Source organism: Schistocerca nitens, chromosome 12 (genome assembly GCF_023898315.1).
Source record: "Schistocerca nitens isolate TAMUIC-IGC-003100 chromosome 12, iqSchNite1.1, whole genome shotgun sequence".
Taxonomy (NCBI): domain Eukaryota; kingdom Metazoa; phylum Arthropoda; class Insecta; order Orthoptera; family Acrididae; genus Schistocerca; species Schistocerca nitens.
Window position 1 is genome coordinate 2,177,222 of NC_064625.1, and position 22,268 is coordinate 2,199,489.

Genomic DNA, 22,268 nt, shown 5'->3' on the forward strand with positions numbered 1-22,268 from the left:
TACTGTTACGTACCGACAGGCTCTCAGATCACGAAACTGCACCATGAGAAAATAATGAGAGTCAAAACTTACTGGTACTTTTAAGTACCGTCAGGCAACAAAGGGTTAAACCTGAGCCACAGTTCTACATGCAACTGCCCGGAGTTAAATGTTTCGAGTTGCTCATTGAGATATGACACTACTGCCTGTTCAGCTGATTTACTGAACATCTCTCTCTTTCTACTCATTTTACTTGCCCTTTGTACTTCCATAATCATTGTTGCTGCAGTTGCCTCACAGTCACTCATACCAGTTTCACTGTGGACATCCTCAAAGAGGTGTGCAATTCCGAGCTGTCTGTTGTAGACAGTATTTGAAGAAGACATTTAGTAATGTTTTACAGGATGTCTTGCAGTACCCACCACTTAGAAAACTGAAATTTTCCCGCTCTTCTCGAGTGGTGACAGTACGATCGGAGAACTGACGTTCTAGTGAACTCGAGGGTCGCTCTCGAGTTCTTACGTACATCTAGAGGCAAATCCTTAGTATTGAGTTTTGTGCAATCTATCTCACCTTCAGCTTCAATCGCCATCTCAGTGGTTTTGAGTTTCTTTTCCCCTATGGCACATACAGTACTTCATCTTCATTACCCTCGATATATGCATAATTTCTCCCAAAATATTTCACTGCTATCAGTTTTGGTTTTCAACCAACTTTCTGTACCTAATATTATGTGAGCTCCACTGGTTTGCTCCACTCCACTGGAGTGCTTTGAACTCTGTCAAATTGTACTGAATGCTTCTACAGTCAATCGCAAGGGTTTTAATATCGGTGTTTGTGGGGAGCACTTCTTTGGATCTTACACAGATACTTCACGGTCTCATAAAGCTATCTTTATACGAGCCGGGTGTAGAGTTGCATAATCTGAAAAACTGTTCTGTGCATCACACATTCAGTCAGTTACCTGAGTAGCAGCCTCTGACGTGTAGTGCACATTCGACCTACACGGCGGAGGCTTCACGTTTCTAAGTCCTATAGCAGAACTGTACAAATTCACTTCGCAGCCCGTCACACAGGTTTCAAAGTCTCCGGTTCGAGACTTCCGGCCGACTCGGAAAGGGTGGCTGCAGTCAGTTCTGTTGACAGTGATATCAGACTGTGAGCTCCGTCAAACCTTCACAGGTGAGGTGGTCTCGTCGACCTCCTCTGCCAGTCATCGGAACAGTACGATCTCGGAGCCCGTCATTTCCGAAGTGCACCACTGTCTGCAGTCGGTTGCACCCTGCTCCCGGCCTCTATACTTGTCGAATAACGTACTGGGAGCCTGCGGTGTTCCTTTCCGTCCCATCTCGTAATTCACTCGGGCCGCGATCACTGTAGTGCGACGTGTGGATTCCGACGTCGGCCTGTGTCTTCTAATCTCTGTACCGTTACGTGTGCAGTCAGGATGCAGTTGATCTCGTGGCCAAAATGTACAGTCTTTGTACAACAGTCGGTAAAATTGAGATCTGTATCTTTTCTACGAACGACATTTTCACATGTGAAATCTGGACTGTGAGAAACTGATTAGGAATCACAAAATCGTTATTGGAAATTGTAGTTGTAAATTATAACTTAAAAAAAATAATTTGGTCAGTTGAGTATGGTAACTTAAGCTTACAGTTACTGTTGTGGATGTTTTTGGGTTGTGTATGAATTATTGTTACTGCTTACTGGTGTTGTTATGCAAGTTGGATGGTGATTCTGTTATTTGAGGTGGTTTGCAAATGAGGCGCATACATTTCTACTTGTCAGTGCTTTTAGGTGTTCGCTGTGTCTTATTCTACAGAGAGAGAGAGAGAGAGAGAGAGAGAGAGAGTGTGTGTGTGTGTGTGTGTGTGTGTGTGTGTGTGTGGGTGTGTGTGCGCGCGCGCGCGATAGAGAGACTTTCACATGTATACTGAATCGTAGTCATTGAAAGCAACTTACATATCGTTTTTTTGCTTAATTTATTTGAAGTTGTGCAGAGTGTTTGTAATCTTGGATTTTAATGTCACCACAGGTAGTCTCGAATACTGATATGTAATAGATTGTCTCTCTCTTCGTCTCATATCTTCTTAAAACTGGTCCGTTTATTGTAATTACTGAGGAAGGAGTGTACAGTATTTGCCACGTTCTTTTTGAGACAGATATAGCTCATTCACGTGCATTTGGCATCTTTTTAATTGCAAAAGCGTCAATGCGGCAGTCTTCTCCGAGCACTGTGGCATCGTGGCATCCGACACTACTGTGTAGATTATAATGAATTCTAACTTCCTCAGCAGAATAGATTCTGACTGAACCTAACCTCCCTCATTCCGGCAAATATTGGCAAATGAGATCTCGTTGCCAAAATGTACAGTCTTCGGGCAACAGTCGGTAAAATTCAGATTGATGTACGAAATATGGACTGTGAGAAACTGGTGAGTTGACTCTGAGAAAGGAGGAATTTGTGGCTTCCTGAGGATGAAAAATACGATAATCAGGATGAAGCTCAGAATCTGTGGACGGAACTTGCAGATTTATTAGGAATCACACCGTGACCGAGCTATAGGACAATGTTATCGGGTGACCTCGGGCGACGGTGTCTGCTACTCTTTTGCACCCGCTCCCCCCTCGCGATAAGGGCAACGGCGGCCTTCCCGGTAGGTGAGGCTCGTAATGCGGAGCTGGTTGCGACAGCTGCACGCCTGTCAGTCCCCACTCCTCTCCAGTCGATAACTGTGTCCGATCCTGTTGTCAGGAAAACTGGCGTAAAACTTGGCTGAGCACAGAACATCTCTTCACCGTCGCCTGTGGCCTGTCGTCGGCTCAGGTCGGGACTGTTCGAAACTTACCTGGTGTTGTCCTGCAGTCCAAAGAGTGGTTTGATGGAGCTCCCTGAGCTAGTATATCCTGCACAGCCCCCCCCCCCCCCCCCTCCCCCCGACACCCCCACACGCGCGCTTTCCTCCGCTACCCAAATTTACTATTCCTTCCTTGAAGCCTCAGTATAGGCCCTAAAAACTGATCCCTTTTTAAGTCCTCATTAGTTATTCGATCCACTCGTACAATCGTCAGGATTCTTCTACACCATTGTATTGCAGCACAGTATGGGATCCGTACCAGGTAGGATTTGTGGAGATCACGTCATTTTGTACTGTCGAGAAATACGGGAGAGGATATCACAAGTATTGTGTGTGAATTGGGATGGCAATCATTAAAATGAAGGCAGTTTTCATTTCAGTGAGATCATTTCATGAAATTTCAAACACCAACTTTTCTTCCAAATGCCAACTATTTTATTGGTGGTCACTTACATAGGGGGAAATTATCATTGTAATAAATAACTGATGATGGTCGATGTAGAGAGGATATAAAATGTAGTTTGGCTATGGAAAGGAAAGCGTTTCTGAAGAAGAGAAATTTGTTAACATCGAGTATAGAGTTAAGTGTCAGGAGGTCGTTTCTGAAAGTATTTGTATGGAAGTGAAACATGGACGATAAATAGTTTGGACAAGAAGAGAATAGAAGCTTTCGAAATGTGGTGCTACAGAAGAATGTTGAACATTAGATGGGTAGATCACGTAACTAATGAGGAGGTATTGAATAGGATTGGGGAGAAGTGAAGTTTGTGGCACAACTTGACTAGAAGAAGGGATCGGTTGGTAGGACATGTTCTGAGGCATCAAGGGATCACAAATTTAGTATTGGAGGGCAGCGTGGAGGGTAAAAATCGTAGAGGGAGACCAAGAGATGAATACACTAAGCAGATTCAGAAGGATGTAGGCTGCAGCAGGTACTGGGAGATGAAGAAGCTTGCACAGGATAGAGTAGCATGGAGAGCTGCATCAAACCAGTATCAGGACTGAAGACCACACCAACAACAATAAATAAAGTAAATTCAGAGTTCAGAAGGAAAAAGTTAGATGTTCATATTTCCCACATGCTGTTGTAGAGTGGGAGCTAGGGGAATAGCCCGAAGGTGTGTCGACAAACCTTCTGCCGGGCACGTAAGTGTGAATAGCAGAGTAGATAAAGCTTGTATTGTCTTCTGTCTTATCTGTGTATCGTACACATTTCCTTCTGTCTGAGTACACACCGTTTGAGTATACACTTCCCGAAGGTATTTACAGTCGGTGTTAGCAAACTTCTCATTTTCAGAAACAGTCTTCTTGTCATTGCCAGTCTGCATTTTATATCCTCTCCACTTTTGCCACTGTCACTTATTTTGCTACACAAACAGCAAAACCATCTGCTACTTTTAGTGTCTTATTTCCTAATTGATTCTTTCAGCATCACCTGACTCAGTTTGTCTATGTTGCTGTGCCCTTCTTTTTGTTTTATTGTGACTTAGTGAAAATTTAAATTTCTACAGTATATTCCAGATGTTGTTTTCCAATGTTAATACAACGTGTTTCACTAGACTGAGGATGTAAGAAGTCAAATTTTAACACAGAGCCATTTACATAAAAATCTTTCTGCGCAGCATTAGCTCAGACGGTTCTGGAGGAATCCCGGATATTGCCACCACGACCTGTGACCGAGGGCTCCGTGATGTTTCCCGAAAACGGCCACCTGACGCCGCAGTGGGACACGTCTACTAACAGTGAGCTGCCACCAAAAATTTGCAAGGAATCTGGTAAGTGTCCACTGCTGTTCTCCAGTTGAATAATGTAAACAAGGAAGTGTAATATGACTTCATTCACTCGTTCGGAGATGTTCCTCCTCTCCCCAACTCCCCCTTGCCCACTGTGCCTCTCCCCCACTCAGTCATTGTCTCTCGCACCCTCACTCTCCCCCTGTCCCCCGGTGTCCCTCTCCCTCTTACCCTTCTCCCCTCATCCCTCTCCTGCTCTGCCCGTCTCCCCATCCCCTGGTCTCCCGTGCCCTCTTTCGTGTCCCACCTCTCCCTCTCCCACTTCTTGTCCCCTGCCACTCTCCCCATCTCTCTCTCTTCCCCTCTATCCTTCTCCTCCTGTCTGCCAGTCCCCTTCTTCCACTTTCCTTATCTCTTTCGCCCCCCTCCCCCACTTTCCCGTCCCTCCCCCAATTTCTCTTCCCCCTCCCCCACTTTCCCTTATCCCTCCCCCTCACCCCCTCTTTCCTTTCGCGCTCCCGCTCTTTCTCTTACCCTCCCCTGTTCTTCCCCCTTCTATCCCCTCTTACTCTCCCCCTGTTCCCCCCTCCCCTTCTTACCCTTTCCTCCCGCACCCCTCTTTCCTCTTCCCCTCCCGTCTCACTACCCCCTCTTTCTCTCCCCCCTTTTCTACTCATCCCCCCTCCCCCTCTTTCTACTCATCTTCCCCTCCCCCTCTTTTCTACACATCATCCCCTCCCCCTCTTTTCTACACATCATCCCCTCCCCCTCTTTTCTACACATCATCCCCTCCCCCTCTTTTCCACACATCTTCCCGTCCCCCTCTTTTCTACTCATCTTTCTCTCCCCCTCTTTTCTACTCATATTTCTCTCCCCCTCTTTTCTACTCATATTTCTCTCCCCCTCTTTTCTACGCATCTTTCTCTCCCCCTCTTTTCTACTCACCTTTCTCTCCCCCTCTTTTCTACTCACCTTTCTCTCCCCCTCTTTTCTACTCATTTTCACCTCCCCCTCTTTTCTACTCATTTTCACCTCCCCCTCTTTTCTACTCATCTTCCCCTCCCCCTCTTTTCTACTCATCTTCCCCTCCCCCTCTTTTCTACTCATCTTTCTCTCCCCCCGTCCATCTTTCTCTCCCCCCGTCCATCTTTCTCTCCCCCCTCCCAATCTTTCTCTCCCCCCTCCCAATCTTTCTCTCCCCCCTCCCAATCTTTCTCTCCCCCCTCCCAATCTTTCTCTCCCCCCTCCCAATCTTTCTCTCCCCCCTCCCAATCTTTCTCTCCCCCCTCCCAATCTTTCTCTCCCCCCTCCCAATCTTTCTCTCCCCCCTCCCAATCTTTCTCTCCCCCCTCCCAATCTTTCTCTCCCCCCTCCCAATCTTTCTCTCCCCCCTCCCAATCTTTCTCTCCCCCCTCCCAATCTTTCTCTCCCCCCTCCCAATCTTTCTCTCCCCCCTCCCAATCTTTCTCTCCCCCTCCCAATCTTTCTCTCCCCCCTCCCAATCTTTCTCTCCCCCCTCCCAATCTTTCTCTCCCCCCTCCCAATCTTTCTCTCCCCCCTCCCAATCTTTCTCTCCCCCCTCCCAATCTTTCTCTCCCCCCTCCCAATCTTTCTCTCCCCCCTCCCAATCTTTCTCTCCCCCCTCCCAATCTTTCTCTCCCCCCTCCCAATCTTTCTCTCCCCCCTCCCAATCTTTCTCTCCCCCCTCCCAATCTTTCCACCCCCTCCCAATCTTTCCACCCCCTCCCAATCTTTCCACCCCCTCCCAATCTTTCCACCCACCTCCCAATCTTTCCACCCACCTCCCAATCTTTCCACCCCCCTCCCAATCTTTCCACCCCCCTCCCAATCTTTCCACCCCCCTCCCAATCTTTCCACCCCCCTCCCAATCTTTCCACCCCCCTCCCAATCTTTCCACCCCCTCCCAATCTTTCCACCCCCTCCCAATCTTTCCACCCCCTCCCAATCTTGCCACCCCCTCCCAATCTTTCCACCCCCTCCCAATCTTGCCACCCCCTCCCAATCTTTCCACCCCCTCCCAATCTTTCCACCCCCCTCCCAATCTTTCCACCCCCCTCCCAATCTTTCCACCCCCCTCCCAATCTTTCCACCCCCCTCCCAATCTTTCCACCCCCCTCCCAATCTTTCCACCCCCCTCCCAATCTTTCCACCCCCCTCCCAATCATTCCACCCCCCTCCCAATCTTTCCACCCCCCTCCCAATCATTCCACCCCCCTCCCAATCTTTCCACCCCCCTCCCAATCTTTCCACCCCCCTCCCAATCTTTCCACCCCCTCCCAATCTTTCCACCCCCCTCCCAATCTTTCCACCCCCCTCCCAATCTTTCCACCCCCCTCCCAATCTTTCCACCCCCCTCCCAATCTTTCCACCCCCCTCCCAATCTTTCCACCCCCCTCCCAATCTTTCCACCCCCCTCCCAATCTTTCCACCCCCCTCCCAATCTTTCCACCCCCCTCCCAATCTTTCCACCCCCCTCCCAATCTTTCCACCCCCCTCCCAATCTTGCCACCCCCCTCCCAATCTTGCCACCCCCCTCCCAATCTTGCCACCCCCCTCCCAATCTTGCCACCCCCCTCCCAATCTTGCCACCCCCTCCCAATCTTGCCACCCCCTCCCAATCTTGCCACCCCCTCCCAATCTTGCCACCCCCTCCCAATCTTGCCACCCCCTCCCAATCTTGCCACCCCCTCCCAATCTTGCCACCCCCTCCCAATCTTGCCACCCCCTCCCAATCTTGCCACCCCCTCCCAATCTTGCCACCCCCTCCCAATCTTGCCACCCCCTCCCAATCTTGCCACCCCCTCCCAATCTTGCCACCCCCCTCCCAATCTTTCCACCCCCCTCCCAATCTTTCCACCCCCCTCCCAATCTTTCCACCCCCCTCCCAATCTTTCCACCCCCCTCCCAATCTTTCCACCCCCCTCCCAATCTTTCCACCCCCCTCCCAATCTTTCCACCCCTCTCCCAATCTTTCCACCCCCCTCCCAATCTTTCCACCCCCCTCCCAATCTTGCCACCCCCTCCCAATCTTTCCACCCCCTCCCAATCTTCCCCTCCTCCTCCTCCTCCTCCTCATTCCCTTTCCCCTCCCCCTCTGCCAGTCCACTGCTGCTGCGCTGCCCCCACTGTCACCCCCCCTCCCCTAGTTGCTGCACCGCATCTGCCCCTCTCCCCCAATGTGTCTGTAGCCACTGAGGTCAGATCATGAGTAACTGTGCCTAATAGGAGAAGCAATCTGTGTGGTGGGGATAAGGAGGAGGGTGGGGAGGGGGGATAGTGCTTCTTGTGGGAGTGTGGAGGAAAGTGGTGGGTACATGTGCAGTCAGGAGTTTAGACAGTTGGGGGAGAGGGGGAGTGGAAAGGAGAGATTAGAGGAGGGGGGAATAAAGACTGTGGGTGGGTTGGTGGAATATAAGACTTTAGTGCTGGAGTGGGAGTAGGGCAGGAGATAGGTCACTGAAGGACAGGAACTAGTGAAGGTTGAGGTCAGCGGGAGTTATGGGAACGTAAGGTATATTGCAGGGCAAGCGCCCAACTGCACACTTCATAAAAGCTGGGAAGGATCCAGAGGGAATGGGCTCAGAAGCAGTCATTTAAGTGAAATGTGTTGTTTTGGGCAGCATGTTCAAAAATTGTGTGGTCCAGCTGTCTCTCGGCCAGAGTTTGTTGGTGGTCATTTGTGTGGACTGCCAGCTTGTTGCTTGTCATACCCACTACCAGTGGCTGCACACGTGCACGCGCATTCGTGTGTGTGTGTGTGTGTGTGTGTGTGTGTGTGTGTGTGTGTGTGTGTGTGTGTGGACAGCTGACATGTTTGGGCAGTCTCTTTGTCATGCCTGTCTGCATCTTGACACCCTCTCCTTGGGGTAGTAACTGTCTCAAAAGAAGCAGAAGTTTTAATTTTTATTTGTAGGTCTGAAGATGGCTATTTTAGATGTTTGAAACCAGTCATCCAAAAAGTAAATGTGTTTTGTCATAAAATGATTTTTAAGACTTCTCCAGATTAGTTAGTGATATATATTTTTTTAAGCTGCACGCATGAGTTTGTCCTGTGCAGAATGAGACATAGTGTCACTGTGGATCAAAAATCTCCTCTCAGACAAATTTCTTCAATTCTGTCCTGACAGTCTCCTGTAACCTGATCAGGAGACTTCAGCATTACACTCCCGAGACGGTTTACCCCTTACGTATGTGACGCTTAGTGCCAAACCTTGGCAGTACCGAAACACGGTCGCCTCCATTTTAGGTGGTGGAAAACTTGCACATTTTGTCTTCTCGATTTGCTCGTTCGTCTCCGGATCATTGCGATACACTCGGTTCCCGACTGTGGCTCTCGGACAGCCAAAGGAGCCGTCCGGATCTACCTGACACAGCTGTGACGTTTCTTCCTCGAATGGGAACGGGCAGTAGCAGAAATCACGAGATATGCTGTGTGAAGTGTTGATGGGAATGGGTGGTCGGTTACTCAGAAGTGAGAGATAGAATAGAGAGGAAGGAATGGCAGAGGAAGAGGACGGGATTACGGGAAAAGCACCTGAACTGCTGTAGACAGGAGAGGTGGAGTTACGGGGCAGAAATGTGGGTGGCTGCTAATGAGGGTATACGTGTGTTTTGTAGCTCTGGAATACCTGTGGCCATCTGCAGGAAACTTGCTACAAGCGTCAAAAACTGTTCTGGGGGCCGGGGAAATAACTTTTTTACTTTGATACCTGAGACCCTCCTACTAGTGGACGTGGCCGTACAAGAAAGGAAACCCAGCAGTCGGACCTCAAAGCCCGCGCAGTAGTCGGCCGACTGCCGTGTCGTCCTCAGTCGTTCGTCACCGGACGCCGTACGGAGAGGCACGGGGTCGGCAAACGGCACTCCTCGCCGTCGTCGACATTCTGACCTCGGAGCTGTGACCTCTCGGACGGGTAGCTCCTTGATCGCCATCGCGAAGGTGAGCACTCCGCAGTCTGGTCCTCTGTCAGAAATATCCCCGGCAGTACCGGGAATCGAACTGGGTCCCCCGCGTAACGGGACGTCCTGTCGACCGCTCGGCTAGGGTGGCAAACGGAGGAGGAGAGTGCGAGAGTGTGGTGTAAACGTGACACTGTTATGTCTCGAGATTTGTACACCTGTGGCTAGGAGAAAGTTGTATGTCGTTACTTACTAGTAGCGTACCTATTTGTGAGGTCACAGGATGAAAGCAAGGAAATTTAAGCGTAACTCTTGAGTGTCTGGAGCAATTTCAGCCAAATCAGCCTTGTTTGAAATAGGAGTATTTTCACTCTTCGCGAAATACGGGTGTTTTTGCCTCTCGTATAAGTACCGGGTGGAATAGTTTTGTCATTGAATGTTCTCCTTTTACTTCTGTCAATATTTGTGGGGGGATGTGTGCTACAAGAGCATTGTTTTGTCTTGGGCTTTACAGCACACTGTCAAATTGGTCTCGCAGTGTCACATCTCCCATCTTGTCTTCATCTTCTTCCTCTTCCCATTCTAAAGCATTGTCTTCGTGTTTAGTACCCAGTCCGACTCAGTTCAATACGACAGCCAAAAAGCATTACTGCCCAGTTCGAGTTTAGGAAACTAGTGCACGTAAAATCACTTCTCGCAGAACTTGGCGAGGTCCACTGTTCAGAATATTGTAAGTAAGAATGCGACAGTCGCCTTTACATTAAACTCGGAAGCAGATTGCCCGGAGAAGCTGTGTTTGCGAGTGAGCCGATAAAGCTCTCTCCGTTCTGTACGAGTGCATTTCAAGTTTGTGTCTCGTCATATTCTGTGTACGAGTGTCGGACACGTGTCGATTCCGTCGTACAAAGTTAACATTCACCATTTGTCCGTTCGACTTACATCTCTTCTGCTTTCTGAATTGTAGTTCGGGATTTTGTCGAATAGTATTTTCTGTTTTTCTATTCTCGTGTTCTTTTCACTGATCTCACTATTAGACTGTTTTTTCATTATTAGATTGTGCATTACACTCGTGATAGGCTCCATTCGTAATTGTATATCTTTTCGTGCAGCCCTTAACCTTCCTCGAGCTGTGTCGTTTGTATTTTGCTGTCACGTGCCACATTTTTCTCAAAATTTTCGGACTATTTTGTCCGTACCGTTGTCATAATTGTAACTTATGTTGTGGCCTGTCATTTATAATGTGACAGTCGTTTAAATATTTTTGTTAAGTACGGCATTTGTCAGATATTTTTCTTCAAAGAACATAACTTTCATTTTATGCAATAAGATTTTAAAACTGGCTGTCTCACGTCTGTACAGAATACAATGTACTGCTAGCTGGAGGACACCTTAATTTTTTTGTATTATCACTTTATCGACAGAAAATAGGTGTGCATCTAGTTCACACATGTTTTTCCATTAGCCAGTTATCTGGGAATTAAATTACGTACACGCACTAATCTAGGTGCACTGTTGTTTGCGAGTGACAGTGTAGTGTGTGAGAAAATGTAATTGACCTTCAGCCAGCAGTACGTATACTCATATCTTACAGAGTCTTCCCTTCTTTTTCAGTAGTGCTACAGCCCTCGGTGAGCCTTGGATTCTTCAACAGTCTTCCTCCACACTTCTCGGTTATTTGCTGCTCTTTTCCACATCCGGACTCCCGTACTGGTGATATCCGTTATCACCTCGTCGATCCGTCTCCTTCTAGGTCTCCCTTTTCGCCTAGCTGAATGGAACGCACCTTTCATCATTTTCTTTGGAATTCTATCCTCTGCCATTCTCTCAAAGTGTCCTAGCTATCGTGTTCACTGTGATTTCACAAATTTTACTGTGTTCTCGCCTCATATTAACTCTCGTAATTCGTCATTGTAGCGTATTCTCCAGCCTTCTTCCTCCCTTATTGGCCCACAGATTTTGCGTAGTATTTTCCGCTCGACGGTTCTCGGTGCATTTTTATCGTGTTCTGACCCGTATTTGATAATTGGGCGGACTGGGGAATTATATATTAGCAGTTTAGTTTTTCTTGTAACGAGGCTATTTTTGAAAAGTTGCATATTTGCAAAGTATGCTTTGTTTACTGCTTGTATTCTTTCCTGTATAGCCAATTTTTAAGGCTTCTGTTTCCATTGCCCGGTATGTTTCTAGGAGTGTATTGGTATTTCTTCCTACTAAAGCAACGTCGTCAGTGTATGCACGTATCTGGCTAGTTTTCATAAATATGATGCCTCTTTTGTTGATTTTATTTACTGCACTATGCAGGGCTATATTGAATAGGACAGTGGAGAGACTATCAACTTGCTTCACACCTTTATTAAAGTCAAAGCCTTCACTTGTTCTGCTTAGGACCTTTACTTTGTTCTTGTATCTGTCATTGTCATACTGATTAGTCTTATTAGTTTAGCACATATACCAACTGCTTTCAATACTCTGTAGAGTTCTTGCCGATTTATGCTGTCAGAGGCCTGTTTGAAGTCGACGAATAGGAAATGCAGATCTGTATCGTATTCGTAGAACTTTTCCATCATTTGTCGTATCGCAAGTATTTGCTCAGTTGTTCCTCTGTCTGGTCAAAAGCTACACTGATATTCTCCTAGTATGCCTTCTGCACCCTTCTGTATCCTTTCGTTTAGTATACTTGTGAAGATCTTACAAGCTGTGCTTAGGAGTGTTATACCTCTATAGTTTTCACATGCTGTTCTGTCCCCTTTCTTATAAATGCTGATTATTATTCCAATTTTCCAATTATCTGGCATAGTTTCTGTTTCCCATACATATGATATTAATGTGTGCAGTTCCTTTATTACAGCCTCACCACCAGTTTTTATTAATTCAGCAACTATGCTGTCTTCCCCAGGGGCTCGATTGTTTTTTGACTTGTGCACAGCCTGGGAGACCTCTTGTAGTGTTGGCTTTCTTGCCTCGTTGACTTCATTGTCTACTTCCAGCTCCACTCTTTCCTCCTGGGTGGCTGTCTCTTCATCTTCTAGGCTGGTACTTAGTGTATCTTTGAAATACTCTGCTCATCTTCCCACTATCTGTTCTTCCTCCCTTATCATTTTCCCATCTTTACTGGAACAGGCCATTGTTTTTGGTTGGAATCTATTCTTCATTTTGCCTGTGGCATGATAGACCTTCATATTTCACTCTCTTCCTCTAATTCTTCTAGTTCTGAAAATTTCGTCTTATGCCACTCTCTTTTCTTTCTCTTGCACAGTCTGTTAGCTCTTCTCCTTAATTCTCTATATTGTTCCACATTATTTCTAGTTGCTCTCTGTAGCACTTTTGTTCTTGCCCTGTTCTTTTCCTCTATTGCTGACCTGCAATCTTCATCAAACCATTCCTGGGTTCTCCTATTCCTTCTTATGCCTATTATTTCCTCTGCAGCATCCTTAATGGCTTTTTCAATCCCGTTCCACCTTTCGTCTATTCCTACTGCAGTCTCTTCATTGCTCAACTTTCTGCTTAGTGTTACTTGGTATTTTTTTACTTCATCAGGGATGTTCAGTTTGTCTGTATTCCATTTCATCATCTTTCCTATTCTGTTGCCATTTGTTAGTGACAGTTTCTCTCGAGACTGATTTTATCACAAAGTGGTCTGAATCACAGTTCGGTCCTCTGCAGCTCCGTACATCCGTACCTGACGTGGAGTGGCGTGCAATCACTAAAATATGGTCAATCTGATTGACTACTCCATTGGCTGCAGACCTCCAAGTACCCAGATGGATCCTTTTGTGTGGAAAGCAGGTACTTTTAATAATCGTGTTATTCCTTGCTGCGAATTGGCACAGTAATTCTCCATTCTCGTTGTTTTCTTCGTGTAGTGAATATTTTCCAGAAACTCCATACAGATGTTCATTTCTCCCTATTTTTCCATTAAAATCTCGTATTACTAGTGTCAGGTTATATTTAGGTATTGCACAGAATACTTTTTTCGAGTCTTTGTAGAACTGTTCTTCAATTATATCTTCTTTTTTCTCTGTCGGTGCGTGTGCATTAACTATTGATATATTCCTAAATTTCCTTCTTTGTTTGAATCTGCACATCCTTTCATTTATGGGTTCAAATTCTAGAAGGCTTTTCCTAACTTCCCTAGTTATTATAAACCCTGCACCAAGTTGGCCTGTTCTTTCGTCTGGTCTACTATATACCGATGAGTACTCTGGTTTATCTATCTGACCGTTCCCTTGCCGTCTTATTTCCTGTAGCCCTACGATATCGTATTTGAATTTTAAAATTTCATTGACTATTTCTTTCGTTTTTCCAGGCCGAAGCACTGTCCCCACATTCTACGATGCTACTGTCAGATCCTTTATCCGTTTCCTTTGCCGGGGTCGCGATACGTGCTTTCCGTCCAGTTTCCGAGGCTTCTGTCGAATTTCCGTAATATTCTTTTTTTTACATTGTGGGGTTATTAGCTCCGTGCCCAACCCCCAACCTGGAGGACCAGGATTTGTATGAGGTTTACTCCTCTAGGGAAGCTGGCTTCACTGCGCCTCTAGAGCCCCTGCCCCGTGTTGTGGGACACACTTTGTCTGGCTCCTCTGTCGAGACCGGTGTAGTGGTTAATAAAAAAAAATAAATGTGAGAAGAGAGACCGTGAAAATAGGGGAAAAGTGAACGAATGTAGCGTGGCGAAATTCAAAGTCCCGCTACAGGCAGCTCGAAACACGCACTGCACCGCGGGTGCGTGCCGGTGTAGACAGTACTGTGCTGTGGGGGACAGTCGTCCGGGCTCCCGCGGCACCAGAGGAAATGCAACTGCCGCGGACGGTACAAACACTAATGCGGACAGCCCGTAACCAGTTGCGTTAGCCGTCTTTCCCGACCGCGACAGCACCTGCAGGGAGGATAGGTGCCCTCGATACGGGGCCAGAATCGCACTACGGAGGTTTGCGGAGCGCGACAGTAAACTCGAGTAGATTCTCGGCCGCCGAATCCACGCGACACGAACTCGGCGGGACGTGTCCGGAACACTATCGTGACAGCTTCGGACCGCGTACGTCTGGCCCTCAGTTTACTGGAACTGCACGGCCCGTGCACAGGTGTCCAGTGCCACACGACCGACACCGCACTCGTCGAGTCTGTGCCGTACAGAACCCCTGCCTTTCTGAACTCCGGAGGTGGACCGACACGCGACTCGACCGGTACCCACAGCAATTTGACTCTTTACCGGACGTACGGCCGAAGTGTTAAAGAGCGAAACCGAAAGGACGGGTAACGGAAGTAAGCACACGATTATTTTCCCTCCCAGGGGTCTGCAGTGCCAGGCGGGAGGGTTTGCGCGCTTCGTCGAAGTCGAGAGCTTTGCCGGCAGTAGCACAGCTACCGGCACGGTCACCCGAGCCGGACCGGTGTAGCGGGACTTTGAATTTCGCCGCGCTACATTCGTTCCCTCAGATAAAAATATCCCGTCGCAGCGGTATGAGCGCTCGACGGCAGAGAGAAAATACTAAAATTGTTAACTCTTTTTTGTTTTTTATTCCGTTTCAATTGTGTCTTGATAGCGGTAGCTGAAGGCAGACGTGATCGGATGCTGACGTAAAAACTTAATGGCTAATCTTGATCTGATTGTAATGTGAAGACATTTTGGAAGTTGTTAAGAAATTCTGTGGATGGAAGTAGCAAAGTGAATTAAATTGCATACAGTATCAAGATGATTTTAATTGGTATAAATTAGTGATTCCTGGACTATTGCAAGATTTCGGAGCAGATTTTTCACGCTGAAATGAAGGAGATTTTTGAAGACCTGGACGCCGCCCGAAAGAAGATAAGTTAACCTGGTAAAGGATGATCTCTCATCTACGCCATTCCCCCCCCCCCCCCCATCCCTCCCCCGTCAGTTACATTTTGTTGTTCTCTGTTCTTTTTCAAAAATTTGTGTAGTGGAAATTGGTTTAACTTTTGCTCAAAAACGCCACAAGGACCACCCCAACAATAGCTTTTCGGAATAACGAAGTCCGATCTGCATTTCTTTCTTTCTTTCCCTTTTTTCACGGTCATTAACGATTTTGAAAAAACCATTTTTATTCACGATTTCTTCCATATTTTCAACCTTTTCTTCTCTTCTTATTTTTTTTTAATTAACCACTACATGCCGGTCGTCCGGATGGCGATGTATCCGGATACGACAGTCGCTGCAGTGTAATTAGAACTGAGATTTGTCTGAGTGGATGAAACATTTCCTTTGGATCGTGGATCGGTCTGGATGATCCCAGTGCCCAGTACAGTAGTAATATATGGTGATGTCAGGTCTACACAGTAACAGAGAGCAGATGCAGATACTCGACGCAGTATCCCACGTTTGACAGTGTGCGGCAGATAGTGTGTTCTGAAACACTTGTACTTGAACTGGCATTGTATTCCGTGCTCTAGGTCACCGACTGTCCTGCCATAGGAAGTGGGCTAGTGTCGTACGTGTTCGATAAGTAGTGCGACACATTTTTTTTTTTTTTCTGAAAGCAGATCGGTTTTATTCGGGATTCCGAGGTGCCATATTATTCCCCACTCTTTCGGTTGTAAATACTTATTTTTGAACATAATATCCGTTCGATGTGACGGCCTTCCGCCACCGTACCGGCCTGCAGGGTATCACTCTACTGGCCAATGTCAGAGTCGTAGTCTCGCCGTGTCGGTACGTTCCCCGTCATCCGCGTACTGCTCTGTGCGTAGTTCGACCCTCGTCCGGCCAGACGGGTGGAAGTTAAGTGCTGGGCTGTAAGTGGACGAGGGAGGACAGTCCAATGAAGTTTTCTGAGCTGCTCTCGGATGCACAGACGTTTGTGACAGCTCGCATCGTCACCAAGGAGGACGAGTTCGCTCGCATTTTTGTGGCAGTGAATGTGCCGAAGTCGTTCCTCGGTTTTCCCGACAGTAGCACAGTAAAGTTCCAAAGTGATCGTCCCACTGTGAGGGACGACACCGAATAGAATTGACCCCTTCGGAGTCCCAGAAGATTGTCGCCATCACTTTACCGGCTGAGGGTGTGACTTTGAATTTGTTCTTCAGAGAAGGGATGATGTGGTACCAGTCCACAGATTGCTGTTCTGTTTCTGGTCGGAAGTGACGGACCGGTGTTTCATCGCCCGTGAAGGTGTCTGACGAAAAATCGTCGCGACCGGCCTCGTAATGTGTAAGTGACTGCGTACAGGTGGCCCATTCGTTATTCTTCCGTTAGGAGACGTGGAATACGGCGGGCGCACTTCTTCGAGTATCCCGACTGGTGTAGGAGTACGGCACCTCTGCGGACAGAGACCAGTTGTGCAGTGAAGTGTTACGTCGTCATCTGTCGATGGTCTGGAACGCACGTGTCTGCGCGTTCTGACACGTTTCGATCACCCTGACCGGCCGGTCGGCACACGAGCGATCGGACAGATTTGTGCGACCGTGTTCCGGCGGTCACAGCTGCCTCGCCCGACGGCTCACCGTGCTTTTGTCTGTTATCGAGCCCCCGAAGGCATTCCGCGAGCACCTACGAATACGTGCGGCTCTATCATTTTCTGCCAGAAGAAACTAGATGACAGTTCCCTGCTCGAAATGCAGCTCCGTTACTGACACCGTGTCGAAGGCTACACGCCGTGCCGCCACCTATCGGAACTTCACGTAACTGTACTGGCCGAAGCGGTGATATTCCGTAGTGCCCCACAACAAATTCTGCATTTTTTCAACTGAAACTAACCGAGAAAAAAAAGGAAGTGTCACATTCCTTATCGGTCAAATGCCCCTCGTACTTGCACGTTACGTGACGACGTGCCACCCCCTGCGAGCCCGGGGGTTAGAATAGGTCCGAGGTATTTCTGCCTGTCGTAAGAGTCGACTAAAAGGAGTCTTCACAATTTTTGGCCTTTATGTGATGGTCCCCTGACCTCCACTTCTCAAAATTTTCCCGAAAAGCAAACAAATTGGGGAAGGGCGCCTTACACGTTACCTCGTGTCTATCGTGCATTGAGATCTTTAGCCCGTCTCTCGTCCTCCGTCTCTCGAGTGAGGACACCTTCCTAGGTGCGTTTTGCTCCACCCACTGTGCGGTGTCGTTTTCTGCGCCGAAGGTGACCGTGGAATTCTTTGCACCTCGTATCCGGGACGGTAGTCAGTCCGCTGTGGTGGAGCCGCCGTGTACCCTGTCAGTTGTAGCCCCCGACTACACGGGGATCGTTCTGCCGATGCCCGCACCGTCAACTCCCCACGTGTGCAAAGGAGCAGAAGCCCGTCACACCGGGGCATCGCGACTCACGGCAGTGGCCATCCTGCCAGATGGCCTTCGCTGCGGCTGGGTGGCACTTGTGGGGAGGGCCCCAGGTCGGAGTGGGTGGCATCGGGGCAGATGACGTGCGATGAGGTGTACCACTTCGTCACTTGCCGGTGATCAAATACCAGCAGTCTCTAAGTGTTCCGAGCCTCAGTACAATGCGAGGAAGTACGATCCTAAATCGTTCCCCTCCCTGTCCACACCGTGGGAGGCACGCCAGGCTGAGGGTGGCAGCAAACCTTATTCGCTCCGGTACCTCGTATGTACGAGAGTTGATGGGGACTCCTTTGTCTGTATGAAGCCTCAATTTTATGTTGAGCATTTAGAGGACAAGTTTGGGGAGGTGGAGGGCTTGTCTAAAATGCGGTCAGGGTTAGTCTCGATAAAAATGGCATCCTCTGCCGAGTCGTGGGCATTACTCGCTTGTGACAGGCTGGGGAATATTTCTGTTGCCGTCACACCTCACAAGAGCTTAAATACGGTCCGAGGCATTGTAATCCGCAGGGACCTCCTTTTGCAGCCTGACGACGAGCTGCGCGCCGACTTAGAGCGACGAGGAGTTCGTTTCGTCTGGCGCGTCCGGCAGGATTTGAGGGGTTCTCTTACTCTGCTGCTACGACAACAGTTGTCGCCCCATCTGTTCCTCGCATTCCTGTCGCCTCCCAGAACCGGAAGCCTACACCTGCCCCCTTGATGGTGGGGGGCACTTCCCTCCCTGTTGCTCCCGCACCACCCTCTTACGCTGTCTCAACTCGATCCACCATCGCGGGTTACGTCTTGCGACCGGAACTTTCTACACTAGTCCCGTCGAGAGTCTTTATGCTGAAGCTGCCGAATTACCATTGACCTACCGGCGCGACGTACTGCTGTGTCGGTATGCCTGCCGGCTGTTGTCAATGCCCGACCACCCCTCTTACCAGTCCTTCTTCGCCGATTCTCTCGACCGTCAGTACAGGTTGTATGTGTCTGCCCTGCTGCCCCCCGGAGTCCGCTTTCGTCGCCTGCTTCGACAATTGGATTTTGCCCTCCCTACCACCTTCAGAGAGGGTGAGAGCCCGACACCACCTTGGCTCCAGGCTCCGGTTCATATTTATCTCGACCTCAGCTCACTCCCGAAGGAGGGTACTCCGGCTGCAGTGTATTGCTCACGGTTTGTCGAACTTCGTGTTCGACTTGCCGGTCACACTTTTATTTATACCGATGGCTCCAAAACTGACGATGGTGTCGGCTGTGCCTTTGTCGTCGGGGCCGTCACCTTTAAATACCGGCTCCTCGACCAATGTTCCAGCTTTACGGCCGAGCTTTTTGCTCTCCATCAGGCCGTTCAGTATGCCCGCCGCCACCGCCATCCATCGTTATGTACTCTGCTCTGATTCACTCAGTGCTCTTCAGAGCCTTGGAGCTCCCTATCCTGTCCATCCCTTGGTGCAACGGATCCAGCAGTCCCTCCATTCTTTCGCTGATGGTGGCTCTCCTGTCAGCTTTCTGTGGGTTCCCGGCCATGTAGGAGTGCCTGGGAATGAGGCTGCTGATGCTGCAGCCAAGGCTGCAGTCCTCCTGCCTCGGCCAGCCTCCCATTGTGTCCCGTCATCTGACGTTCGTGTGGTTGTTTGTAAGAGGCTTGTGTCCTTGTGGTAGGATACTTGGTCATCACTGCAAGGAAACAAGCTCCGGGCAGTAAAACCGTTCCCAACTGCTCGGACAACCTCCTCCCGACCATCTCGGCGAGAAGAGGTCCTTCTGACCAGGTTGCGGATTGGGCATTGCCGGTTTAGCCACCGCTACCTACTCTCCGGTGACCCAGCCCCGCAGTGCCCTTGTGGTCAGGCATTAACAGTGCGCCATGTTTTATTGTCGTGCCCCCGCTTTAGTCGATCTCGTGTTGTCCTGTCCCTGCCATCTACTTTACCGGATATTTTAGCTGATGACGCTCGAGCAGCTGCTCGTGTTCTTCGTTTTATAACTTTGACTGGCTTGTCCGCAGACATCTAACTCTTTTACTTATTTTATCTGCATCTTTGTAAGGACTTTCTGGTGTCCCCCCCTCTCCCCTTGAGTTTTACTAGATTCTATGTGCTCTAACAATTGTGACTGGGCGCTAATGACCTCAGTAGTTGAGTGCCCTTAAACCCAAAAAAAAAAAAAAAAAGGCAGCAGCTCACGCACCACCTACCTCGGGAGCACCGGCCCCCCGACCGTCGGGGACACCGGTCCCCACTTCTCGGCCGGAGAAGCGTAAGTCGGCTCCTCTCGCTAGGAAGGGGTCCCTCGGGTCGACCCGTGCTAGGTTTCTGTTAGTGGGAAGGGTGACACCCGCCAGTGGCCGAAGTGCCCGAAAGCAGCCGGTCGTAGGGCTGCACGATCGTCCTCATTCCCGGAGACTAAATCGGCGAAGCCCTCCCGGCCAGAGAAACCCGAGGATAGGTGAGAGAAATCCAGAAAGGAGACCCCCGAGACCGAGGGAATTGCGGTGGCACCCACACCACTGCTGCCTACGAGCTCTGCGTCTCGGGACCCGGTGAAGATTCTGGCGTCCACCGAGGACCTAGATCTCGTCAGACCCTCAGACGCGACGGATATAGACTGTTCGGGAAATAAGTCGGTGACGGCAGGAGAGCCCGAGGCGTAGAGTGCCTCGCCGAGTGTTTCGTGCCTTCCCAGTCTCGTGACGGTGTAATCCTCCTGGGAAATTGCGGCAGTTTTTTCCACCGTCTGGCTGAGCTGTGGCAACTGTTAAGCTGTACACCTGCTTTCTGCATTGCCCTTCGGGAAACCCGGTTCCCGGCAATCCGGACCCCTGCCCCTCGCGGGTACAGGGGATATTACGAGAAACGTATCGAATATAATAGTGTGTCAGGTGGGGTTTGCGTTTAAGTCCCGAACTTAGTATGTTGTGAACCTGTGCCCCGTCAAACTACTCTTGGAGCTGTGGCTGTCAGGATACGGGTGATGCAGGAAATAACTGTCTGCAATGTATATCTCCCTGCAGATGGTGCAGTAGCCCTGGACGTATTGCCTGCACTGATTGATCGACCTCTAAACCTTTCCTACTTTTGGTAGATTTTAACAACCGTAACCACTCGTGGGGTAGCACCGTGCTTACCGGCCGCGGCAGAGGTGTCCAAAATTTACTGTCCCGACTCGACCTCTGCCTCTCGAATACTGGGGCCGTCACACATTTCAGTGTGGCTCATGGTAGTTACTCGGGCACTGATTTGTCAGTTTTCAGCTCGGGACTTGTCCCATCTGTCCACTGGAGAGCACAGGACGACCTGTGCGGTAGTGACCACTTCCCCACCTTCCTGTCACTCCCCGGCACCGTGCCCGCGGACACCTACCCAGACGGGCTTCGAACGAGGCACTCCGAGTAGACTTCACCTGTGCTGTCACCGCCGAATCTCCCCCACGTGGTGCCACCGATGTGATTGAGCGGGTCACTACGACGATAATTTCTGCGGCGGAAAATGCGATCCCTCGTTCTCTACGGTGGCCCCGGCAAAATACGGTCCCTCGGTGGTCACCGGAAGTCACCGAGGCAATTAGAGTGTGTCGGTGAGCTCTACGGCGACGTAAGCGGCACCCTTCCCGAGAGCACCTAATCGCCTTTAAGCGGTTCCGTGCCCGCTTTTGCCTGCTTATAAAACAATGGAAACGAGAGTGTCGGTAGAGTTACGTGTCGACTATTGGGTGCCGTATGTCACCGTCTCGAGTCTGCACGGAGATCGGACGTCTTTTTGGGTACCAGACTCCAACAGGTGTCCCTGGCAGTAACATCGGTGGTGTGCTCTCTACCGACGCAAATGCGACTGCCGAGCACTGTGCTCGAGCCTCTTCGTCGGAGAACTACCCCTGGCCTTTCGCACCCTCGAATGGTGGACGGAAAGGAAAGTCCTCTCGTTCACTACACACCACAGTGAACCCTATAACGCCCCACTTCCAGAGTGGGAGTTCCTCAGTACCCTCGTACATTGCCCCGACACAGCTCCCGGGCCGGATCGGATCCGCAGTCAGACGATTAAACATCTCTCGTCTGACTACGAGCGATACCTCCTCGTCACCTTCGACCGGACCTGGTGCGGTGGCGTCTTTCCGTCGCAATGGCGGCAGAGCACCGTCATTCCGGTGCTAAAACCTGGTAAAAATCTGCTCGGTGTGGATAGCTATCGGCCCGTCGACCTCACCCGTGTTCTCTGCAAGCTGCCGGAATGTACGGTGTGTCGGCGGTCGGGTCGGGTCTTCGAGTCACGTGGCCTACTGGCTCCATTTCAGCGCAGCTTCCACCGGGCTCACTCTACCGCTGATAATTTTGTGTCCCTAGAGTCTGCCATCCGAACAGCCTTTTCCAGATGCCGACACGCGGTTTCCGTCTTTTTTTATTTACGAAATGTGTACGACACGACCTGGCGGCACCGTACCCTTGCCGCATTCTACGAGCGGGGTCTCTGGGGCCTGCTCCCGATTTTTATCCAAAACTTCCTGTCGCAC

At 49.5% G+C, this 22,268-nt stretch overlaps 1 protein-coding gene across 1 annotated transcript in view; it reads left to right on the plus strand.

Annotated features, from left to right (window-relative positions):
* Positions 1 to 22,268, plus strand: part of LOC126215301 (trichohyalin-like) — a 262,572-nt gene that overhangs the window by 7,016 nt on the left and 233,288 nt on the right. Inside the window, exon 3 of the mRNA XM_049941984.1 lies at positions 4,466 to 4,618. Within this exon, the coding sequence (XP_049797941.1) occupies positions 4,466 to 4,618 (153 nt within the window). The remainder of the gene's footprint in view (positions 1 to 4,465; positions 4,619 to 22,268) is intronic.